At 46.7% G+C, this 24,309-nt stretch overlaps 1 protein-coding gene across 4 annotated transcripts in view; it reads right to left on the bottom strand.

Annotated features, from left to right (window-relative positions):
* Positions 3,422-24,309, bottom strand: part of FBXO21 (F-box protein 21) — a 41,252-nt gene continuing 20,364 nt past the window's right edge. Inside the window, exons 10-13 of one of the 4 annotated variants that reach the window (XM_013990332.2) lie at positions 18,725-18,936; positions 15,713-15,870; positions 8,233-8,416; positions 3,422-7,563 (exon numbers count right to left, since the gene is read on the bottom strand). In XM_013990332.2, the coding sequence (XP_013845786.1) occupies positions 7,548-7,563; positions 8,233-8,416; positions 15,713-15,870; positions 18,725-18,936 (570 nt within the window). In that variant the 3' untranslated portion in view covers positions 3,422-7,547. The remainder of the gene's footprint in view (positions 7,564-8,232; positions 8,417-15,712; positions 15,871-18,724; positions 18,937-24,309) is intronic. The other 3 variants (XM_013990333.2, NM_001244497.1, XM_005657308.3) reach the window with 3 other exon arrangements.

Here is a 24,309-nt window from a genome sequence, read left to right as displayed (position 1 = left end):
ATACTACTTTTGAGAGGTCCTATTGTGGCTCAGTGGAAATGAACTCAACTGGTATCCGTAAGGATGCAGGTTCAATCCCTGGCCTTGCTCAGTGGATTAAGGATCCGGCATCACTGAGCGCTGTGGTATAGATCAAAAGACACAGCTCAGATCCAGTGTTGCTGTGGCTATGGTGTAGGCCAGCAGCTGTAGCTCCCATTCAACCCCTAGCCTGGGAACTTCCATATGACACACCTGCAGCCCTAAAAAAAAAAATCTTACTTTTGGGGTACCCACTGTGGCACAGTGGGTTAAGAATCTGACTGCAGCACCTTGTGTTGTGTTCAATCTCCAGCCTGGCACAGTGGGTTAAAGGATCTGGCACTGCCACAGCTGTGGCATAAGTCACATCTGCAGCTCAGAGTCAATCCCTGGCCCTGGGAACTTCCATAGGCCACAGGTACAGCCGTTAAAACAAACAAACAAACAAAAACCTACTTTTATAATAAGAGGCAAGTAACTCTCAAATTAATCAGAGTATTTCTTTTTTAAGGAACAGGTTCTAGGTTCTATTTACATGAAATATCTAGAATAGACAAAGTCATAGAGGTAGAAAGTGGATTGGGGGGGTGAGGGGAGAGGGGGAATGGGGAATGACTGCTTCACCGGGACAGGGTTTTATTTGGGGGCAGTAAAATGTTTTCATCTAGATCAAGGTGGTGCCCAGTATTGTGAATGTGCTAAATGCCATGGATCATACACTCTGAATTTTGTTATGTGAACTTCGCCTCAATTTTTTTTTTTTAAAAAAGTCAAAACAGGAGTTCCTGTTGTGGCTCAGTGGAAACAAATCTGACTAGCATCCCTGAGGACCCAGGTTCCATCCCTGGCCTCGTTCGGTGGGTTAAAGGATCCGGTGGTGCCATGGTGTAGGTCGAAGATGCGGCTTGGATCTGGCATTGCTGTGGCTGTGGCGTAGGTCACATCTGCAGCTCAGGGTCAACCCCTAGCCTGAGAACCTCCACATGCCGTGGGGGCGGGGGGTGGCCCTAAAAGGCAAAAATAAATAAATAAGTTAAAAAAAAGAAAAAAGATCAGAACAATTTCATGGGGTGAAGGCTATTAGGAAAAAATGATCTAAAAAGGGTCCTGGAGCAGCAGGGATTACTGGAAAAAAGGTTGAGAAGGACTAGGGTGGAGGCTGGTAAGATGCTGTGGGGGAAGCCTTCTGCACAGCAATAGCCATGACCAGAAACAACAGCACAGCATGAATGGTAGGTTACAACCTCCAGAGGACAGTGTCCTGGAGACGGAAGAACTAAGAACTCTTATTCAAAGTGCAGTCTAATGTCCCCAAGATTCAACAACTTGAAAAAGAACATTTCCATTAAGAATTGTCTTTTTTTTCTTTTTTTTTTTTTTTAAATGGCTAATCCTGCAGCATGTGGAAGTTCCCCCACTAGGGAGTGAATCTGAGTGGCAACTATGACTTATGCTTCAGCTGTAGTAATGCTGGATCCTTTAACCCAGTGCACAGGGCTGGGGATTGAACTGGCACCTCCACAGCAACCTGAGCTGCTGCAGTCAGTTTCTTAACCCACCACACCATAGTGGGAACTCCAAGAATTCTGTCATTTTAAGTAGATGGAAATTCTACATAACCATTCAAGGATTCTATAATGAACTGGATGTCCCCTCCAAATTTTTCTTTATTTTGTACAACTTCTTTTCCTAAGTTCACCAAACAACTTGCTTTGGCTCTTCCTACTCCCCAGAAGACTTGACATCATTGTCCTCAGTTGTTATTTTTGGCACAGCCAAACAGGAAATATAGCTTCCTATGGAAAAAATAAGCCCACTTTGAACTTAAAAACAAATCTAAAAACCCCTTGAAAGAACTCAGATGCCAAAAACCCAACCTATAGTTTAGCAGTCAGCCTAGCAGTTGGGTGTCTGGCTGGGATGTTGGGGGTGACACTTCATTAAATTTCTGCTTATAATTTGCAAGGTGGAGCTGTAGGTGCTGTAGTGAGTCTAGGGGAAGTTGTCAAAGAGAATATAGAATGTAGGTTGCTCTTTGCTGCTGACAGCAAGGAACAATGTGAGAGAGGAACGCCCTGGCCAAAACATGCTGGTTTAGAACTAAAACAGAAGAGTCCGAAACCCCAGGCGTCTTATGTTGGGAAAGGCACTACTTCTGGACACCACAGTGAGAGGACAGAAATCACTTTGAGCAACGATGGTCTGTTAGACACTTGCCCATTAAAGGGAGAGACTCAGCTTTGGCTAATAGACTAAGGCAGCCGTCACTAGTTCAGGAAGAAGGGACAAGCACCAAGCAGAGAAGCAAGGAAATAAAGTGGACTTGGAAGTTCTAGGAAAGGACTCTGGGGATGATTAACGGCGCAGGTAGCCTGCTAAGTTTTTGAGGGAATTGCTGGCAGAGGAATCAAGCTTGTAAAACTATATCTCGGACTCGGACTGTGAAAGCTACATGACATGCGAGGAGGGTGTGCCCCCAGCACCCACTTGTGATGTGGCCCCAGGGAGCAGGATAGGGCACAGGGAGTAGTGGATGAGGGAACCCCTTCCAGAAAGCACCATCACCCCCCCCACACACACACACACACATGCCCTGCAGATAGAGGTCTTCAGGACACCCACTGGCCCAGTGGTATTGCATCACTGCCAGCACTCAGGACCCAAAATCCTCCAAGTAGGATTTTTAACTACAGTTGTCCTGTCCTTGCTTCACCAGCATATGGGAATTGGGAGGTATGGGGGGGCAGATAACTTTTTAGGTTATGGGGTCTGGGCCCCTGGGGAGCCATGATGGACAGATGGGGACGATGGCCCAGCTCTGGAGAGAACTGAGCTCTACGCAGGATGCAGGAAGCAGATGAGAAGCACAGACAAGGCGGATCCCCCGCCCCTTTCACTGTCCCCAACTCACACACAGGGGGCCACAGCCCAGCCTCCTTTGGAGTTAGGTTGTGAGTGTGACTTGAGTTCTGGCTACTGAAGCATAAGTAATGGGCCATCTGTCATGGAGAATATGGATCTGGGACGGCAGCATGGCCTTCAGGACCCCTACTGCTTGGGGGTCGTGCTGTGGTGGGAGCCAGCCCGGCACCGTGGTGTCTGCAGCACAGACAGCCTGGCTTCGGAGGCTGACTCCTTGGAAGGGAGGGTCTGCAGGGAAGGGCACACCCGGAGCCACAGCTGCTGGCCACCCTCTTCTCCATTCTGTCCCTCCAGGGGGCTGAGTGCAAGTAGGAAGGGCCACTCCCAGCCTCAGCTCAAGAACCCTCCCAGCTGGATAGCAGATGGGCCAGGGTGCTCTGGGAAGCCAGTGGGCCCGGGTCTCCAGGTGACTGCACCAGGGCCACCCGCCAACCCGCTCCCCTGCCCGGTGTCACGAGAGCAAGAAAGTTCTTCTGTGTTTAAGCCATCGTGTATTTTTGGGTCTATTTATTACAGAACTAGCATTACCCTAATACAATCATTGCTAAATGGCCATAATACATTTCTTCTGTAATTGCACATCAATTTTATTCACCAAAGAAGGAATGTTCTTTTCTCTCAAGACTCTTATTAAATTCTCAGAACCGAAATGTGGGAAGGGAGGGTTGCGGCGAGGCAAAGGGTAAGAACATCTGCGAGGTAGTTGCTGAGGTTGTCGGCAGTGTGGTTGTGGGGACTGGAGCTCGGAGGTCGGATCCCTGGGTTCACGGCCAGGTTCCCCACCTGTGAGCAGTCCGCTCAGTGGGACGCTCGGCCTACACCTCAGCAGGGGTCAGCAGACTACAGCCTGATCCAGCTGTGGCCTGTTTCTTTACAGCCCTCGAGCTAAGAACGTTTTCTGACATTTTTCAAAACAAGAAGAATACGTGACGGAGACCTTATGTGGCCCGCAGAAATAGTCACTGCCCAGCCCACGTCTTATAGGGTTGCTAGGAGGATTATAAATAGTTGAGGCCGACGCCTGGCTTAAAGTGAGCACGCAATACAAAGTAATACATGCAATACAGCTGTTAACGTCTCTGAAACCAAACTGTCACAGAGCCAAATTCTGCATTTCTTCCAGGTGAACAGTTTCCTCCTTCCCTTCAAAAAAACAAACTTGAAACACGGAGAGCTAAAGCTTGATTCCTATGGCCACAAGGTACTTTTCAATGAAAACACTGCTGGTAGTCCCGTCTCACGCACTTGGAACATGGACGAAGGGAAAGGAATGTTCGCGCTTTATAGCAAAGGGACCGGGTGGTAGTGAATGAAAGTGCAGGACACGAGTGTGACTCAGTTTAATATGTTAAGAAAGATGTTTTAAAAGTAGAACAAGACTCTAAGTGGATATTAGAAAATGTAAAACTGATTGAGCAACAAGTATTAATGCTGGTTTTTGAAGCAACACAATTTTGCAGTGTAAGTGCGCTTACAATGTAGATCTGTCACGAGGCTCAGGCAGACACACCAAGAGCTAGCCTTTCAAAATCTGATTAGATGGAAGATGTTTTCAAACAGGACACCTGGCAGAACTAGATGAGTTTGGGACATAACCGACGTCTCACTGAGGCCTTGCTGCCTGAAGCACGTCTGAGCCTTAGGGATGCTGTGTGTGTGTGGGTGTGTCAGGGCAGAAAAGTCACAACATACAAAAGCACAGAGGCACTGCAGTGCAGAAAGCTGGTGACTGCACAGCCTCGACCTCTTTCCACATCACGTGCGACAGCACACGTGTGACAGAGGAGCAGCGCTCTATGGGACACTGTGGACAAAGCCGTGTGCCCTGCAGCTATGCACTCAGCATTAACAACACACCAAGAACCTGGGCTTCCCTCAAAGGCTCTGCAGCTCTTACTCCACAGCACGTAACTTGACATAATTAAAAAGCTGTGAACTCTGTGTTATATAACCTGATAGTCTCAAGATTACCAGCCAGCTCCTAAAATTAACGCCTGATAGGGAAATCATAGTGTAAAGGTACCCTGTGCACTCACCAATGTTAAGAAAAATTAAGAAGAGCAAATTTTTGCATACTCCAACTAGAATGAGAAGTGAGAGAGATTCTGCTGTTGTCACAGCTGGGCTTTCTGTTCTGGAACGAAATCCGGCAGGCCAGTTGTGTGGTTTCTCTGGATAAGTTCCATTTATTAATCATTGTACAAAAAAATCTTGGCATTCATTTGAAGAGAAAAGAAGTTACTATATCCAAATAGTTAATATTTCAACATTGTGAAAGTTCTACTTTTATAACAGGGTTTTTAAAGTGGAGAAAATGTTTGGAAAAGTTTTAAAAAGAAACTTATGATTTATTAGAGTACAGGATCCAAAACACGTTTTTAGAAAAATATAAAGTGCCCAAATACCAACTTACACAGGTGACACAGGCTTCCTGGAGCCAAATGAAGCATTCATGAAGAAACACATTTAAAAACAGTCTAGATACATATTTACATTGGGTCAGTAAAGGTAAAACCATCTTTCTTGGCTTCGATGTTACTCTAACAAAAAAAGAAAATCAAACCAGAAAACCAACCATTATAACTCTCAGCATGCTCCACAGATTCTTAGTTATGCACCTCATTAATATTAATGCTGTAGTATCTAATTTTCACCTTTAAATGAGAGTAGTGTAAAACTCCCCAACCTCGGGCAGGCTGGGTGTTGTGAGTGGTCACGATTTCAAACGAGCGTCCAAACCATCTGACTTTGGGTTGGACTGACAAGGAACATGGACCCTGCACCAGAGCTAATTCGGGCTGGAAGGCGCCAATGGGCCAAATCCCCATCTCTTTCTAACAACTGCTCAATAGCTGTCACTTGCCAGGAAGTGATCTCAGGTAGCTTCCCCAAACCTCAGTCATCCCAGGGTTTCCAGAGGGTAAACAAGAGGCAGTCATCAAACACAGCGTGAAAATACTGCATGCAAAGGGACGGACAGGCAGCGAGGCATGGCTGGGTCGCAGCCCCCTAAAGCCTCATTCACTAGAGCAATTGGAATCTTTTAAACTTAGAAAGTAAAGTGACTAGGTCCTAACTCCAGAAGTTACTTCTACAGGTAACGCCAAGGCTGGCCCACTGGAGAAGGGGCAGGCTGAGAACAGAGGGAGCCCAGAGCTGCATTAAGAGCCGGTCCCTTCATGCTCAGGCACCAGGAACACGGAAGAATCGATGCCAATGGCGCCTGGATGTGAAGTCGGGCTCCTGGGGGGCCTGAGCACAGACCCCCTCCTGGCACTGTCACGGCAACTCGGAGCACGCTCCGGGTCTCCCTTCCTCCCCGAGCGCGCGCTCTGAAAACTGAAGGTATTCCATTTATTTCTACTCCGCCACATTTGAAAAGCTCTTGAACGGATTCTAAGGAAGGACAGAGAGCATGAAACCTCCCCTTTCCTTTGTAATTTCCAAGGTTCATTATTTCCTCTTTATTCCGGTTCTAAGAGTAAGACCTCATTTTTAGGTCTCCGGAGACCATGAGCACAGTTTCTAAAAGCAGACATTTTAACAGCAGATTGTACTTTCTACGATAAAGGGAACCCATCACTGATTTAAGATCTACTTACGATACTGGAGTAGATTAAAAAACACACACTTATTTTAATGGGAGGAGCAGTGATGAACGTGGAAAGACCCATTCACAAAGGCCATTATTATGCATTTTCTCGAAGAACTGTATGTAATAAAATAGAGAGCTAATGATTCGTAGAGATAGGAGCCTAAATCCAAGAGACGAATCTGGAAAGGAAACTGTGTCATTCCCTCAGTTCAAATAAAGAAAAAATAAACGCCTGAAATCTGTTTCAAAAATTAGAAAAAAAGAAATTCGAATGATGCTGATGACCGTTAGTTTGTTAATGACTCCAGATCCAAGGTGCTGCCAAGACCACTGACAGCTTCAGCCCTGAATGAGCACTGAATTCAGGGCGAAAAGACAGACAGTCCTGACTGAGAGAGGAACACACATGTTGCCCAGAGAAATCAGCAAGAGATGACGGCACTCGTACAACCCCATTTGTCCAGCAAGTGAAACGTTCTGAGACCATGGAGACAGACACAATGGAAAGTGAAGAAAAGAATGATTATAAGAGTGTCGACTGTGAGACGTCATGAAGACAGAATGTCACAAACTGTCACCACAGGACAAGCGTACAAGCCATGCCACTGAACACAGTGCCTTTCAATGAATCACTAGTGTAGGCGGAGAGCAACATTGTCTTTGCAGCTGGAGGAGAGCACACGTGATTTAAACTTAGTAGGAGGCAACCAGCACTACTGGTTAAGTGGCCTTCCTGGTGGTGTGAGCCCAGAGGGATCCGTGGAGACGTCTCCATCCAGAATCCTGTTCTCTTGGAAAATAGCAGCAGCAGCAAAGGTACAATGTCCCCACTAGACTCTACTCCACGTTCTCTTTCTTTGCACTGTAAATATTCTGCACCGTTTCATAGACAGACTCCAGATCCTCCGGGTACCGGATCTCCAGCTCTGCGTTTGGGATGTAGTGTGTGCCGGTGAACTCTGAGAAATAGCGTCCGACATCAGGGTGTGAGATCTCCTGTGGCTCCACGTTATACTCCAAGTTCTCTGCAGGTAGAGAGGCACACGGACATGCTTGTTAAACCAGGTATTTCTGCAGCATCTTTCATCCAGAGAACTTGCTATCACCCCTTCTGTGCATTTCTGAGCTGGGGGAAAGGGAAGACAGATGTTTCTGGAAATTGGAGGAGAAACTGGAAAAGGCAGCACGCGGCCACCGCAGGAGGGAGAGCAGGTGGGTGCCCCACCAGCTCTGCCTGGAACACGAGTGTCTTCCTCCTCTCTGAACTGAACTCCAGCGTCCTCGGGGGTCTGGACACTAGGGACTCAGCATGCTCCTCAGACTTGATCGCACACACAACCAAATGTGTGGGCCAGGGATGCTAGCCGTCTGGGTTCTCACCAGTGGTAAGCACCCCAGTCACCAGTCTTTACCCGCCATCCTTGCCTACTAACCTGCCCCCCCCGCCCCCGCCCCAGTGCCCTACAGTACAGGCCACTGCTTCCGAGGCCGAGAAGCCAGGGGGTCCAGTGGGAGGAATGGGAAAGCGGATCCAGACCCCACCCAGATATGGCTTGTAACACAAGCACCACCTCTGAGAAAAACCACACTGCCTCCCTTCCCTGCTCTCTGTTTTTGCCAGCAGAGAAAGCAAGAGAAAATAAGACTCCTTAAAGTGGAACAATAAAAAAGGAGACATAATACATGACAGGTACCTTAAAGGCCCAAATCCTTTCAGATGGCTTCTCCCCACCAAACGGCTCCTCCGTGGGCCCTTCCTTGCCGGCCACAGACCCAGCCCTGGACTCCAGCCAGAACTGGCCCTGTCCTTAGAGACCGGACCAGAAAAGAGCTGACGAGGCAGACCTCCCTGCTCTGTGTCCCAGGGCAGTCTCGGTTCTGAGCAATACGAAGTCACAAATGGCAGTGGTTATTGCCAAAATCAATTCAGTGAGTCCCTGCACAAGTCTTGATGATGGCCTAACTAGTGCCAATGGGGCAGCTGGTTCTCTCTCAAGCAGCTCACTGCATTTCCTGAAACTCAAACTCAGGGCCTTGTGGGCCCAGCACCCCCAGAGTGCACTGGATAAACATAGGCCTTTCAGAAGCACTGCCTGTAGCTGTCTTTAGAGAGAAGGGGAGAGGGTCTGAAATTCAATCTCTAATAACTTTCTTACCACAAAACAGATCTCAAGAACAGTTGTTTTAGGCTGTTACTTCAGACTATGGTTGGGGACAAATCAGTTTGACAAATCGATACTGCTAAAGAAATCACATGCAAATCACGTGCAAAGACAAAGATTCAGAGATTACCCCAGCATCATTTAGGAGAACAAAAAATGTACTAACAATCTAAATGTCCAGCTTCGGCCACTGTGTAAATAAACGATGGCATGTTAATTCAGCACAATCCTAGGCAGCCAGGAAAACTTGTTTTCAAGCTGCTCTGGGGAAAGCAGGAATAACAACATTATGACTTATAAAAAGCCCAGAAGGCCACATACCTGAGCTGCCACATGACGTGCACATACACTACACATTTTAAATGAATTCTTTTAAGTTGAGCATGTACAGCGAGCACCCTCATGGGCATCAGCTCATGTAACGCCCATGTGGCTCCTCCAGGGGCTCATGTCACGATGCCCGTCTGCAGCGCAGCTGATGGCAGTGCAGAGTGAGGACCATGCCCAAGGATTCAGCCGGGGCTCAAACCTGGCCAGCTCAGCTCCAGGGACATATTCTCATGCACGGCCAGGAGGCAGCCCTGCCAGCAGAGGGTGGGGGCCTGGCTGCCTTGGGAGGGCCAGCTGTGGGGACAGTGTTCCGCAGACAGGAGCGTGGGGTTTTCTAAAGGAAACTGGGGGGTCTGCTAACTCTGATCTCCCCCTACTGTTACCATCGTAGCTCTGGAGAAGATTTTACTTCCTTCCACACATAGTTTCAACAAACGTTTTTTAAAAAAGCCTTAGATGTTTCAAAATGCCACTGGCTGAGAAAATTGGCTGTCCGGCCTGCTCCCCGGCCCTGTGGTGAGTGATGTGTCTTGGGTGAAACTTTGGGAAGGCCCAGGGGATGCAACCATGGCCTGGGCCTTAACAGGGCTACAGACAAATTAAAAGGAGGGCAAGGCATCTGGGGTTGCCACCCTTGGTTCTCACTGGGTCATTCTGCCTCTGACAGGATGCTCAGCAACATCTGAAGACATTTCTGGTTGTCATGACCAGGGGCTGATGCTGCCATTGCATAGGCAGGGGCCCAGGGTGCCTCTAAACCAATGCATATGACACCCCCCAACAAAGAGCTGTCTGGACCAAAACGTGGCCGACAGCTGCTCTGAAGTCAGACACATGTTTCAGCAGTGCTCCTCCCAGCTCCCTTTCTGTTTATCATTAAGCAGCAGCTTGGTGTTGGCTAATACTTGGGTCTGAGTGTTGGGAGGGGGGCAAAAAGGTCACAGTCAGGTCATGGTCATACATCTATAAGGATAACTCAACTGGCAGCTGCAGAGAATTCTGAATGTTGGCCCAAAACAAGATGCATGAGAAGGAAGGAAGGTCGGAGAAACCAGGAAGGGTAGTAATGGCCCACGAGGGTGCTCATGGCCCCGCTTCTGGCTGTTAACAAGGAACATGGACTGAATTCAGTGTGTTTATATCTGCCTGGGCTCCCAGCAAAACAGGAAAAATGTATTAACAGAAGAAAGTTTTTAAAGGAAGAAACAAGGCATTGAAGTTGACAACTATGTATGAGGTAGAAAAAAATTTCCAATCTACTTAATTTTTATTTTATTTTTTGCTTTTTAGGGCTGTACCCACAGCATGTAGAAGTTCCCTGGCTAGGGGTTGAATTTGAGCTGTAACTGCCAGCCTACACCACAGCCACAGCAATGCTGGATCTGAGCTGTGTCTGTAACCTACACCACAGCTCACGGCCATGGTGGATCCTTGACCCACTGGGCGAGGCCAGGAATCTAACCCTTGTCCTCATGGACACTAGTTGGGTTCATTTCCACTGCACCATTATGGGAACTCCCTCCAATCTACTTTAAATAATTTTTAAAAAAAAAGTGAAGAAGAATAAGAAATCTAAGTTACCTAAAACTTGACAGAGCAAAATATTACATAGGGATGATTTAAAAGTACTGGAAAAATCTTGAGAAGAATTTCTGATTTCCCTGAAATTTTCAGAGAAATCTGTCTGCTTATTTTATTTAAATTTTGGGGAGTTCCTGTTGTGGCTCAATGGTTAATGAACCCAACTAGCATCCATGAGGATGTGGGTTCAATCCCTGGCCACGATCAGTGGGTTAAGGACCTGGTGTTGCCGTGAGCTGTAGTGTAGGTTACAGACAAGGCTCGGATCCCGCACTGCTGTGGCTGTGGCTGTGGCATAGGCCAGCAGCTAAAGCTCCAATTCGACCCCTAGCCTGGAAACCTCCATATGCTGTGGGTGCTGCCCTAAAAAGACCAAAAAAAAAAAAAAATCTTTGGGAGTTCCTGTTATGGCTCAGCAGGTTAAGAACCCAACATAGTGTCTGTAAGGATGTGGGTTCAATCTCTGGCCTTGTTCAGTGGGTTAAGGGTTCAGTGTTGCTGTGAGCTGTGGTGTAGGTCACAAATGTGACTCGGATCCCACATTGCTGTGGCTGTGGTGTAGGCAGGCAGCTGCAGATCTGATTCGACCCCTAGCCTGGGAACTTCCATATGCTTCATGTGCAGCTGTAAAAAAAAGAAAAAAAAAATTCAGCTACCCCCAAATATATGGATACATTCCTGTAAACCTCTGGAAAGAGTAGCCCTGAGTCCTCTGGGGGTATCTGTCATCCTTCCCCCTCCTGAGAGGAAACTACTATCAGTGTGAGTCTATCTTTCAAGTCCTTCTTCTATGAAAATACATGTATGTAGCTAAATAAAATTATATGCACTCAAATAAAATTCCGTATTGTTTTATGTCTGCTTATTCCCAGAAAACAAACAGTAAGCATTTGCCTGCAACTGGTTTATCTGGTTGCAGTTCACTATTCCCAAGTGCGGACATACCCCCATTTATCAGACAAATCCTATGAATGACAGTGTTTTGCTGTCCTAAGAAGGTCAGTCTCTGAATGGCTGAAAGTGCACACTCAGCCCTGATGCAGGGAATCTGCACATACTTGCCAGCATGTGCAGACTGCCATGCACTGTGCGAGTGTATGAGGGAGGTGTATGGTGGAAACTTTGGTTTGGAAGTGGCAGACAAATCATGGAAAAGGAAATGAACAGTGGGTGAGGGCACACGTCTGCATTCAACCAAGCGTTTTATCATCACACATGAAACACATGTAAGATCTAGGTTTTCACATCGCAGCTGAATTCCTGACCTTCCAATACAGTCAGCTGGCTTAAATTCAGAGCATCTGTGATAGCCATTTTCTGCAGTATCTAAGAAGTACACAGGGAAGTGGAGACAGGAGTTGTGACATAAAGAAAATACTACAGCATGCCCCCTAGTGGGAACAAAATGACAAACACTCAAGATGCTGCACAGCCCACCAACATACTGAGGGACATTTTCTCTTAATTGTGCAGACGAAAACTATTTGAAGATGGCACTCATATATGTGGTTTATAATTTCACTCTTCAACTCTCTGTGGAGAGCTTAAATAAACAAAAAGCATTCATTAATGGGCTCTGTCCAAATTACTAGGATCATTAGAACCAAAGGTTGAAAATTTAGACCAGGAAAAAGTTTAAAAACAAAATAATTTAATGCAAATATATTAACCTAGAAACATTCAAAAACATATTTAAATTAGTGTTTTTAAAATTTAGCCTTTCCAGGTCTCCCACTGGCTAAATTTGGGCTAATTTGATTATAGCCCAAATGATTATAACATTATTCCAAATGATTATAACACACTAAATAAAAAATCCAGGAATCTGTGGAAGGAGAGAGGGATAGGGTGCAAGGGGTGAGGGGAAGAGAGCAAGATAGGGAAGGGAAGCAAAGCTCTTGTTTACAGAACTAGAGGGTATACTTGCAGTAGAAAATCACCATTTTGCAATTCTCATATCATGATTTAGGAAAGGGGTGCCAACAGGCGCAAAAACAAATATAAGGATAATGGTTATTAGGGAACAGGACATATCCAGGATGGCACAGTTTATCCCTATGAATTTGTTACCTGCAGAAGGAAAACTGTCTTTATAGCGAGTCACTGTCTGAGCCAAGTGACCAAACTCTGCCTCGCTAACAATGGAACATGGAACCCCATGGCTTCTGGATGAGATGCAACTGACGCACACAGCACCTGAGAGCAACAAGCATGTCAGCCAAAACACTGACCTGATCTAATCAAACCCAGGCTTAGCTTCCAGTTCACAGACAACACACAAAGAAAAAGAAAAACCCAGAATGTTAGACAGTCTATAACTCACTGACCTAGATTCTTCAAAAAGTCAAAGTCTTGCAAAAAAAGTTAAAAACATGAGAAATGAGTAACTGTTCTTTACTATGAGACTAAAAAGACCTAACAACCAAACATAGTGCCTGAATCCTGGATAGATCATGAATTAAAAATGGATAAACACACACCTCTAAAGCTATTCTTGTGACAATTGGAAAATGTGACTACTGATTGTATATTAGATATTTATGAAATCATTTTTATTTGTTAGCTATAATGCTGTAACTGTGGTAATACAGAGAAGTGCCCTTATTCTTACAAGATGCATGGTTTAAGTATTTAGGTCATGTTGTCTGCAATATTCTTTCAAATTGTTAAGCAAAAAAGTAAAATCTCTACCTGAAGATAAAACAATATAGGTAAGAAACATCTGTGGCATGGAGAGGGGCAGGGCATTCAGAGATGGAATTGGTGTGGCTTGCTGACTAACTGGATGTGTGATGAGGGGAGGGACAGAGAAGTAACAGCCAGTGCCCAGGCAAGCAAGGGGGTGCTGGGGGCGGGCCTACTGTAGGAGATGAGAAAAACAGGAGAGGGTTGGAGTGAGGAGGGAGTGGACTCACGAGCTCAGGTAAGAGCATTTGAGATGCCTGAAGAACCTGAGTACCTGCATGAGCAGGTACCCTAGGGCTGCTAGAGAGGTGAGCGTGGGCCCAGAGAAGAGCTGGGATTGGAAATAAGGCTCTGAGAGGCACCAGCACATCAACTGCTAACGAGGCCACAGGAGTGAAGGATGGAAGAGCCCCGGGGAAAGGGCTCTGCAGGGCAGTCACCTCCTGGGGCTACGACGGAGCTCCTCTTCAGCACTGAACCCCCACTTCCCAGCACCCGTGGGCACCATGTGCCCGGGAAATGCTGAATGACAAAACTGCCAGCAGGAAGAGGCACAGCCATCACATGGTAATACCGGCTACTTGGTTCTACGAATTTAAGTCTCAGAATTTAAACTTAAAAATGGCAATCTGCTAAGAGCATTACCCATGACCACTCAGTTCAATCTCATGTTTAGAGAGTGTGAAACTGACAGGCAGACATTCAATTTTTTTTTTTTAACAAGGTCATTACAGTAGCCTCACTCTAACCCTTCTTACAATGCATGTTGACAAGACATGATTAGGATGAATTCCTGAATCTTCAACGTGGACACTGGACAAATTCAGAACACCTTAAATCCAAATACTCAGTTTTAATTACTCTAAAAAGCCCATAAACGTTTCTAGAAACTCAAATATCAGATTTTGAAAGTCTTGATATTAACCCCATGTAATGGGCAATGAAGATACCAGGTGAAGCCATGGACACTGGCCCCTCTGCTCCTGTGACACGCTCTCTGACATGCAGCGTGGAACGCCTACGCACTGATGAGTTGGGGATGCATTAAATTTTTATGGGACACAGCTTCAAAAGTTAAATAAAATCACTGTCAGTGCCTTTGTCAGACACAGGGAGCACTTCGCTCCTCTTATAACCTCCCCTGGTGCTTGCTGATGGAGGTTAAATGACCTGTAGTCTCAATAAAGGGAATTTCTCTTATGTCCAATCCTCTCTCAGCTTCTGATGAATTAACAACAATTAATATGAAAATTCTTCTAATCTTTTTGATACTCCTGAGATTTTCATACATCCAACATTTCTATTATTGGATTTATCAGAACATAATAATGAGTTAGGTCAAACCTGACGTTTTAGGTCAGACACTTTTTTTTTTTTTTTGGCTTTTTGCCTTTTCTAGGGCTGCTCCCGTGGCATATGGAGGTTCCCAGGCTAGGGGTCAAATCAGAGCTGTAGCCGCAGGCCTACACCAGAGCCACAGTCACGACCTACACCACAGCTCATGGCCATGGTGGATCCTTGACCCACTGGTTGCGGGATTGAACCATGACGGGAACTCCCAGGTCAGACACATTTTAAAAGGTGCAGCATGATGGTTAAGGAGAAGGCTCTCTGCCAGGCTGCCTCGACTCATACTCGGTAAGCAAAAAATATAAATGCTTCTATGTATTTCAGTTTCCTCATGTATCAAATGTGGATGACTATGATGCTAATTACAGTTCTCAAATGGCGCTAATACACGTGAGAACGCTGCCTGTCACAGACCATCACCACATTAGCATTCATGTTCATTTTTATTAACAAAATGAACATTGTGAATGCCTTGAAAGGCAGGCATGCAATAAAATTCATCCCATTAAATGAAGGGACAAAGAAGAGGAGTGCTGTCTCTGCCTCAGGAGTACCCCAGCCGAACACCTACCAAGTACCTGCTAAGGCTCCCAGGTGCTCTTAGAGCCTGTGCTGTGGACTTCAGTTCCCACAGTGGCCACTTGAGGGTGTCTCTGGGGAGCACAACTAACTGGCTGCCAATCTCAGGGTGCTAGTGGCTCCCTCATCAGTGCCTATTCAGTGCCTTCCAGTTAAGGCAGGGGATGAACAGGGCACAAGCTGAGCCTTCTTGCCTACAAGGAGCCAATGGCAGTGCCGGGGAAGTAGGACTTTTGGTAATTTGACTGGCAGAGGCAAAGATCAAATACCACAGAGGCTGGCAACAGTTGGGACCAGGGTCCTGGCTGTGGTGACTGGATAACCTGAGGTATGGTAGCACCAATGCACACCCAACCACGTTAGCTGGGGATCAGCCCTGATGAGGTTGGCTGCGAGACACCTGCCATCTCTGAATAAACTAGACCTGTGCCAGCTATCTGAGTGCTCAAATGTGTGCTTCTAAGTATAGACAGAACTGGCTACTTACCTTGGGCTGCGTATCTACAAGACCCGTCCTCCACCAGAACATTATAGAAAGGCTGATGATGGCCATGCGGCAGGCTATGGACGTTCATGTTTCGAATCCATTCGTGTCCCATCATGCAGGTGGGGTCCCAGCCATAGATGACACAGTTATAGCCATACCTAATTAACAGAAGGGCAGTGGCAAATAAGTTCCCTGGGACTCTGTCACGGCAGCTATGAAATGTAGAGATAATGGCTTGGCTTCTCTTAAGCTCACATTCCTACAGATTTACCTGCTTTTATATCATGTTTAATCAATTTTACTCCTGCCTTTATAAACCCCTCTTATTATTAATATAGTGCTTTAGAATTCCCACTGTGGCACAGTGGGTTAAGAACCCAATTGCAGTGGCTCAGGTCACTGTGGAGGTGTGGGTTCGATTCCCAGTTGGTGCAGTGAGCTAAAGGATTCAGGGTTGCTGCAGCTGCAGCATGGGTCACAGCTGCAGCCTGGATTCACTCCCTGGCCCAGGAACTTCCACATGCTGCAGGTGAGGTGATTAAAAAAGAAGTGCTTTGGAAAAGAATACTCTTTCAACAAAGACTGATGGGACAAGCAGTTATCTAAATGGAAAAAGGTATCAGGATTCAGGTCTGACACCAAATACACAGAATCAGTTCTTGGCAGAACAAAGACTTAGATGTAAAATGCAGAACTTGGAAAATATCTTTAGGGAGTTCCTGTTGTGGCTCAGTGGCTTAAGGATCTGACCAGTATCCATGAGGATGCAGGTTCAATCCCTGGCTTTGTTCTGTGGGTTAAAGGAACCAGCTTGCCAAAAGGTGCAGTGTATGTTGCAGATGCAGCTCAGTTGCTATGGCTATGGCTGGCAGCTGCAGCTCCAATTTGAGCCCTGGCCTGGGAACTTTCATGTGTTGCAGGTGTGGCCCTATTTTAGAAAAAAGGGAGGGGGGGAGGAAAAAACCTTCATAACTCAGGATATGGAAAGGTTTCTTAGTATTAAAGTACAATCTATAAAGGAAAAGATGTACCAATTTTACAGCATTAAAATTAAGAGACTAAAGGATTCTGATTGTGTGTATATATATATATATATACACAGAGAGAGAGTAAGACAATTAGGGAAACACAAACTCAGTAGATGTTTGATGAAGTTAAGGAACTGTTTATTTTTTTCTCAGATATGACGAGAGAATGGTAAATGCGTTTTTTTAAAGAAGAGAGGGCTCTTGTCTTTCAGTGCTACACACTGAAATAGCTACAGATAAAATGATATCTGGTATTTGTGCCAGGAAAGAGGGGGAGGGGGTGAAACAAAAAAAGACTGACCCCATGATAATAAGTACTGAAGCTGGACAAAGGGGCATCCTCTAGTTCATTATGATCCTCTCTCCTCTTATACATGCTTTAAACTTCCAAACAAAGTAAAAAAAACTGGAGTTCCCATCGTGGCTCAATGGTTAATGAACCCGACTAGTATCCATGAGAATGTGGGTTTGATCCCTGGCCTTGCTCAGTAAGAATCCAGTGTTGCCGTGAGCTGTGGTGTAGCTGGCAGACGTGGCTTGGATCTGGCACTGCTACGGCTGTGGTGTAAACCAGCAGCTACAGCTCCGATTCAACCCCTAGCCTGGGAACCCCACATGCCACGGATGTGGCCCTAAAAAGACAAAAGACAAAAAAAAAAAAAAAAAAAAAAGTGAAAAAAGAATGGAAAATATTAGCCAAAAACTGAGAAGATATTTGCAACTTATCTGCAACTCAATTGAAAAATAAGCAAAATACTTGAAGAGGCACTTAATCAAAAGAACTTGTATGGCTAGTAAACACAGGAAAAGAACCTCAACCTGCGGAGTGACCAGGGAAATGCAAATTAAAACCACAATGAGGGAGTTCCCGTCATGGCGCAGTGGTTAACGAATCTGACTAGGAACCATGAGGTTGCGGGTTCGGTCCCTGCCCTTGCTCAGTGGGTTAACGATCCGGCGTTGCCGTGAGCTGTGGTGTAGGTTGCAGACGCGGCTCGGATCCTGCGTTGCTGTGGCTCTGGCATAGGCCGGTGACTACAGCTCCGATTGGACCCCTAGCCTGGGAACCTCCATATGCCGCAGGAGCGGCCCAAAGAAATAGCAAAAAAAAAAAGACAAAAAAAAAAATAAAATAAAATTAAAAAAAAATAAAACCACAATGAGGAGTTACCATCGTGGCTCAGTGGTTAACAAATTCGACTAGGAACCATGAGGTTGCGGGTTCGATCCCTGGCCTTGCTCAATGGGTTAAGGATCCGGAATTGCCGTGAGCTGTGGTGTAGGTTGCAGACGCGGCTCGGATCCCGTGTTGCTGTGTCTCTGGTGTAGGCCAGTGGATACAACTCCAATTCGACCCCTAGCCTGGGAACCTCCATGCGCCACGGGAGCAGCCCTAGAAAAAGGCAAAAAGACAAATCAATCAATCAATCAAGAAATAAATACATAAATAAAATTAAATTTAAAAAACCACAATGAAATGCCATTTGCCATTTAGCACATATGTGCATTTTAAAGGTCTGGCGCTAACACATGCTATTGACAATGAGACAATGAGTGCCAGCCTGCTGGTGGGATATAAGTCAGTACAGCTGCTCTGGAGGCACTTTAATTTGGGGACTCTTATCTATCGGCCATGTCCAAACCCTAGGACCCAACGATGCCCTGCCCACACTCAGCTCTAAGGAAAGTGAGACCAGGGGAGAGATCGAGGACAGTGAAGAGAGGAGAAGAACGCTGCTGACAGTGCTTCCAACCCCCCAGAGAAGGTCACTGAACATCAGCAGATAGCCTGTTAGGAGAGCAAGCCGCTTCTTAAAAAACAAAAAGGTTAAAGATACGGTTTGGTCTTTGGTCCTTGCTGCGATGGCCTCAGTAGCTGCATCCAGTCAGGTCCCCTTCAGGCACATCCCTGCCACTGCTGAGAAGCGGGGCTCCCAGCTCTGTGTCCTCTGCAGCCTTGTGGGGCAGACGCTGGGGCACTCACCTCTTATGCTTCATAATGAGCCCAATGGAGTAGCAGACATCTCTGTGCTTCTCGTGGGAGCGGAGCTTCACCTCCACGCCCACCTCCTCCTTCTTACGCTCAATGTGCTCGAGCGTGTGCTGTACCAGGTAGCCCACTGCCCCGTGCTGCCCGGGGTCTAGGGTTTGGATGTGCTGGAGGATGTCAAGCACCTTCAAGACAAGACAGAAAGACTAGGAGATAATATTTTCATTTAGGCCTTTTCTTTTTCCTGGCACGGGATTTAGACCTACCTAACTTGACAAAGGATGGCGAGGCGGGCCAGGCTCATGGCCCCAGTCTCTGTGAGCTCTCACCCCGTCAGCACTATGGACACCCAGAGTCGGCAGACTCACTTCACATGCTGGGGACTGGGCCTGGCATCCAAATGCAACCAGTGTAACCAGAAGGAATTCTTGAGAAACTGGGGGTGGGGAGGCGACACTCTCCATGGGGTGAGCACATTTGATCCAGGTGGACTCTAACAGGTTCTTTCTTTCTGTAGGGTGATAAGGTGGCTCAGTTTCTCTTTCTTTCTTTTAATTCTTTAAGCGCCAGGGGGTGGGTGGGCAGATTGCAGCTCCCAGGTATCCCACAAAGTAGGCAGGTCACCTTAGGGGCAACCTTTACCCACTCAAAAGTCCATCTCACGTTAGCAGTGAGGATTCAGGTGTCACCCCCACTGTTTTTTCCTTACCCATGAGTTTAAGACATGGGATCCAATTTCTTATACACAAAAAGGAAACAATTTTAACCTGAAACTCACGCATTAAAAGGGAAGAGAAATGCTATGCTATGTCAATCAAGATCAAGAGGATGTGTGACAGGGCTGCTGCAGGAGAAGGGGAGGGGACAGAGGGCACTGGAGTGATGCAACTCAGTGCAGCTTATTTAGGATGTTATGTTGGAAGAATGAAGATGTACACATGAGGGCTCTGAAATCCTATGGGTCGTTTCAGTTACTTTAACTCACAGTGGAATTCAGTATTCAAGTGGAGAGGGAGAAGCCCTGTGTCTGTGGAATTTCCTTGACTAGTTGGCAGAAGCAGAACTGCCTGACTCCAAGATTCTATTCTTTCTACTGTACCCAGTGCCTCTAAGGAAAAATACAAGTTCAAAGAAAGCTAACACAAGGGTCTCTATGCGTCTCTCCTTTGGAAGCAGGATCAATTCCTACTTACTGATGCTGAGCAGACAGAGCAACCTAGTCCCAGATCTATTAAATTCGCTGTTTTACTTTTGAATTAGTTTATTTACTTATCAAAAATGATGAATAACCGCTCTATTTCCTGATATTCTGTGAGCCTGTAAAAATATTATGAAAACTACAGTTTTATGCAACTAAAGATTAACACAATCTTGTCTTCCATGAGAGTCACAGGGGTCTAAATGATTACCAAATACTTACTCTCTGCTGGTCACTGAACCAAGCCCCACACATTTTTTATTTTATTTAATCCTCCCAACTTGAGGGTCAGCAGTCCAGTCACTGCCAATTTCCAGAAGAGGTATCAGGCTTATTCGAGGTAAGTTAACTACCTGAGGTCACGGTGTTATGAAGATGTGCAGGGAGAACATGAACCTGGGCTGACTCCCACTCCCAGGGTTCAATCACCATCACACCCAAGCAGGAAGAGGAGAATTTTAATTAACTGCTAGGAAAAATTTCAAACACAAAAAAAATGACCAGAATGGTATAACCCCAAGTAGCAAACCCAGTTTCAACCAGTACCAACTAGGAGCCAACTCTGTCCACTTCCACTTCCAGCAGTGGCCTTTTAATTTAGAGGACACTAACGACAGTTGTCCCTTGTTGCTATAAGCATGGGATTTCATGGTAAGCTTTTTGTGTTCCTCTCTGCACTGCCAACGAGTTACTCCTGACGACTCTTTCATACTTTCTATGGGTACAGCCTTTGCTCTGTTCCTGGCAGTCCCTTCCCACCAGCTGAGTGAAAGACACATAACCTGAATCTTCAAAGCACAAGGGAGTCTTGGTCTCAAAGAATCAAGAAAAGGAGCTATGGTTCAGGGATAATTAGCCCCGAGCCCCCCTTGGCAAGGGGGGTAAAGGGAGGGCAGAAACAGAGGAGATGCCATAACAGGGCCTGGCATGTTCCTGAAGGACAGTGATGTCTCCAGCTGTGTATCTAGGCCTAGAATCCCCAGAGCCCAAAACTTTGAGGGTAGAGATCCTGGAACAGGGGGTCTACTGCCCTGACTGGCAACTGTAAAGGGCCCAAAGGTAAGTATTTGAGGCTGTGGGACATACGGTCTCCTACTCACTACTCCCCTCTGCCACCACCACTGGAAAGCAGCCAGGGACAGCCAGCAGGCAAATCCTATTCACAAAGCCAGGTGGCTCTGGGCCCAGGGGCCCTAACTCAGCCTCATAACTGCAGGTTTCCCCTGAGATCTCCCTGAAGCCCCCAGCACCTCCTCTGGACGCCCACTGGAGTGGTTCTTCTCTCTTCTATTTTGAGGGCCTCGGCTACCAATTGCTGATGCTGGGAGCCCCCCAATTCTGTAGGATGGCTCCAGGTCATAGAGGCTCAACACGCCCAGACGGAACACTTTCTCCTACCCCGAAACAGGTCTATTCTCTGAACATTCAAAGTGGCCAAACAGTCGCCACTTGTTGGGAAATTGGGTACTCTCTTCGAACTTCCTCTCTCATTCATATCTAATGATTTCTTAATCATTCATTCAAATAAAAATTGTGTGAGCATCTACTGGGTGGCAGGAGTTGTGCTGAGAGCAAAGAGAATAGCTACAGTAAAGAACAAAACACGGTCCTCGTCCTTACAGAGCATGGTCTCATGAAGGATGGCTAAGTGAGCAGCTGCGATACACCCAGACAAGTTTGGTGGAAGTTCAAGCCCAGGGCTGGCCTGACGCAGAGAGGCAGGGAAGGGGTTCAGAGGCAAAAGCCTAAGCTGACGACTCAGCAGGAGTTAGCCAGTAGATGGAGCTGAGGGATAGGAAAGGAGTTCTAGGCATGGATGCAGCATGTGCTGAGGAAGAAGCAAGAGAACAGGGATGAAGCGAGGTCGTAGCTGTGGCAACAGAGGCTATACAAGGAAGTGCAGGCAGGCAGGGCCAGGCCACCAAGCATAGCAGGCCGTGCTGGAGTGCTGGAGCCTGACCTTCAAGGCAGCGGGGGAGCCACTCAGAGGGTCCCGAGCAATGAAGGGATATAATATACTTTTTGTTACAACTACTATGGCTACAGTGTATAAAACGATTTCAAAGGGTCCAGGAGGAAAAGGAAGGAAACCTGGCAGGAGGCCTGTGAGACAACCTAGGAGACACAGCCTCAGAGAGACATACAGTGGACACCCGGACATGGTAGTCTGGAGCCCAGGGCCTGGCAGAGAATCAAAGATTCAGGAGCCTACAGATGGTAACTGAGGCAAGGAGATCCAGTGAGATCACTGAGGGGAACGGGGCTCATTAAAAGAAATCTAAAAACTACCCCACAGTGTGGTGCCTTTAAGGGAGAGACAGAACAAGGTACTAGCAAGAGCCCAGGACAGTATTTTGGGCAGGGATGACCCCTGAGTGACAAGAAATATACATACAGACAAGTATTTACTAGGTTTGGCAATGAGGAGAATGGTTTAACAAGGGGGGGGCCCGGCAGGGTAGGAGGCGTCACAAGAACCTTGGCTGTGCTGGGAGCAGAGAGGTAAGGGCAATGCCAGGGCCCTCAGGGGAGTGCTTTTTCTTTTTCAAAGAGAGACCAGAGTATGTTTAATGGGAATTCGACAATAGACAGTAGAAACAGGGAGCTGCAGATCTGGAAGAAAGGAGAACTTAGTAGTCCAGGGACAGGCAGCAGGCTAGATCCGGGACATGGTGGGGTTTGCCTTGGGAACTGAGGGACATCTTTCCCACTGAAATGTAGAAAATGGAGGGAAGGGATAACTATGGAACACAATAAAGATGCAGGTTTGGCAGCAGGAAGTAGGAAGTGACTGATTGTTGGCTTCTGTAGAAACAACCTTGCCTTGGCCCTGCATGTGGGTGGGCTTGGAAGCCAAATATCTGGTGCCAGGGAGGGATACCTGTGCGGGAGACCTTGGCAAATTCCTTAACTTCTCTCAGGACCTCAGTTTCATTATTTGTAAAAGCGCAAAAAAACAGCTGGAAGGAGGTGCTGGAAGTGTCTGAAGCAGTGGGTTCTGCCCCCTCTGTGCTGGTTCAGGCTGCTTCTACCACTGCAAGAACCTACTTCCCTGTCCTCTGAAATCGTTCCCCGGCCTTATGGGTCCTTCCTTCAGAGAGGAACCTTTTCTAACTGCTTCCACACCCCCTGGAGTCTTCCTCACTGGGGCCCCTGATTTCCTCTGCCATCTTGGGATCATTTCTGCATCGAGAGCACAGTTCATGGAAGGGAGGGGCTGCCATGTACAGGGATGGGGCTTTTTCCTTCCTGATCTCAGAATGGGGGGAGCGTCTGGGTGCCAGACCCCAGCAGCCCATGAAGGGTCACCATGAGGGGGAACAGTCTGCGTGTAACAACTGAGAAACTTGTTTCTGCGACCTCTGCTTAGCAGGAAGTTGATCCTGACATGTGAGAAGATGACTTCCCTGGAGGCAACACAGAAGCACTAAACCAAGTCAGTCATCAGAGGTGTGGCTGCCAGGACCTCTGCAAATGCTCCTCCCAAGAGGGGATGTCAACTTACTCCTAAGGCTGAGGGTCATTTAAGCACAGAATCCACTTACAAGGAACCACACTTTGAAAGGATCTCTGCATTTTAGAATTACTACGAAATTTCTTAACTAATGCAAAGTAAAAAGGAACAGGAATTAGTTATGTATGTCGTGGTATCAAATACAAATAAAGCAAAAAAAAAAAAAAGTAAACCATTCAATTATGGACAGTAAAGTTCTAGGAGGCACGCAGTGACCTCAGAAGGGAGTCCGATTTTCCAGTTACTCTTCTATCAGATCACAGGGCTGTTCTGGGAGGGCACCTGCTGCCTAGGCTACAGATGACACCTTCAGATAGGAGCCTAGGACCTTTCCTGCTGACATGTCCTTTTCTAGATTCCTAGATCTCTGATGTTGTAAATAAATGAGACAATGTAAATCCAAGCAATGCTGTGTCACTGACACTATTTACTTTCTCAAGGAAGATTTTACCACTTTCTAGTGACAGGGCTGATGATTGTATGGTCATGTTCCTGTGAGAGCTCACAGTTCAATTCTCTCACCAGGCTGTTCTAAACCAACAAAATGGATTATTAGCATTTTCCCATGGAACAGCATGGGCATGATGGAGCATGCAGCAGTTCTGGCATGGCTGCCACTGGAAGCACACACCTGCTGCACCCAGAGCTCACAAGGAGCGGTGCTGATGGCAAACACAGTTCCTGCTGCTGGCCAAAGGGGGCCGGACACACCCGAGAATCAAAGTGCAACAGCGTCAAAACCCAACAGCCTCCAAGGGCATAACCAGTCCCTAATACAACCAGCAGCTAGACCTAAACACATCTAAGATTTCCTTTTCCTACATCAGGCGGGGGTATTTACATCCGGTCAATTCAGCTGCTAACAGC

Source organism: Sus scrofa, chromosome 14, assembly GCF_000003025.6.
Source record: "Sus scrofa isolate TJ Tabasco breed Duroc chromosome 14, Sscrofa11.1, whole genome shotgun sequence".
Lineage (NCBI taxonomy): Eukaryota > Metazoa > Chordata > Mammalia > Artiodactyla > Suidae > Sus > Sus scrofa.
This window is presented reverse-complemented; position numbering and strand designations above follow the sequence as displayed.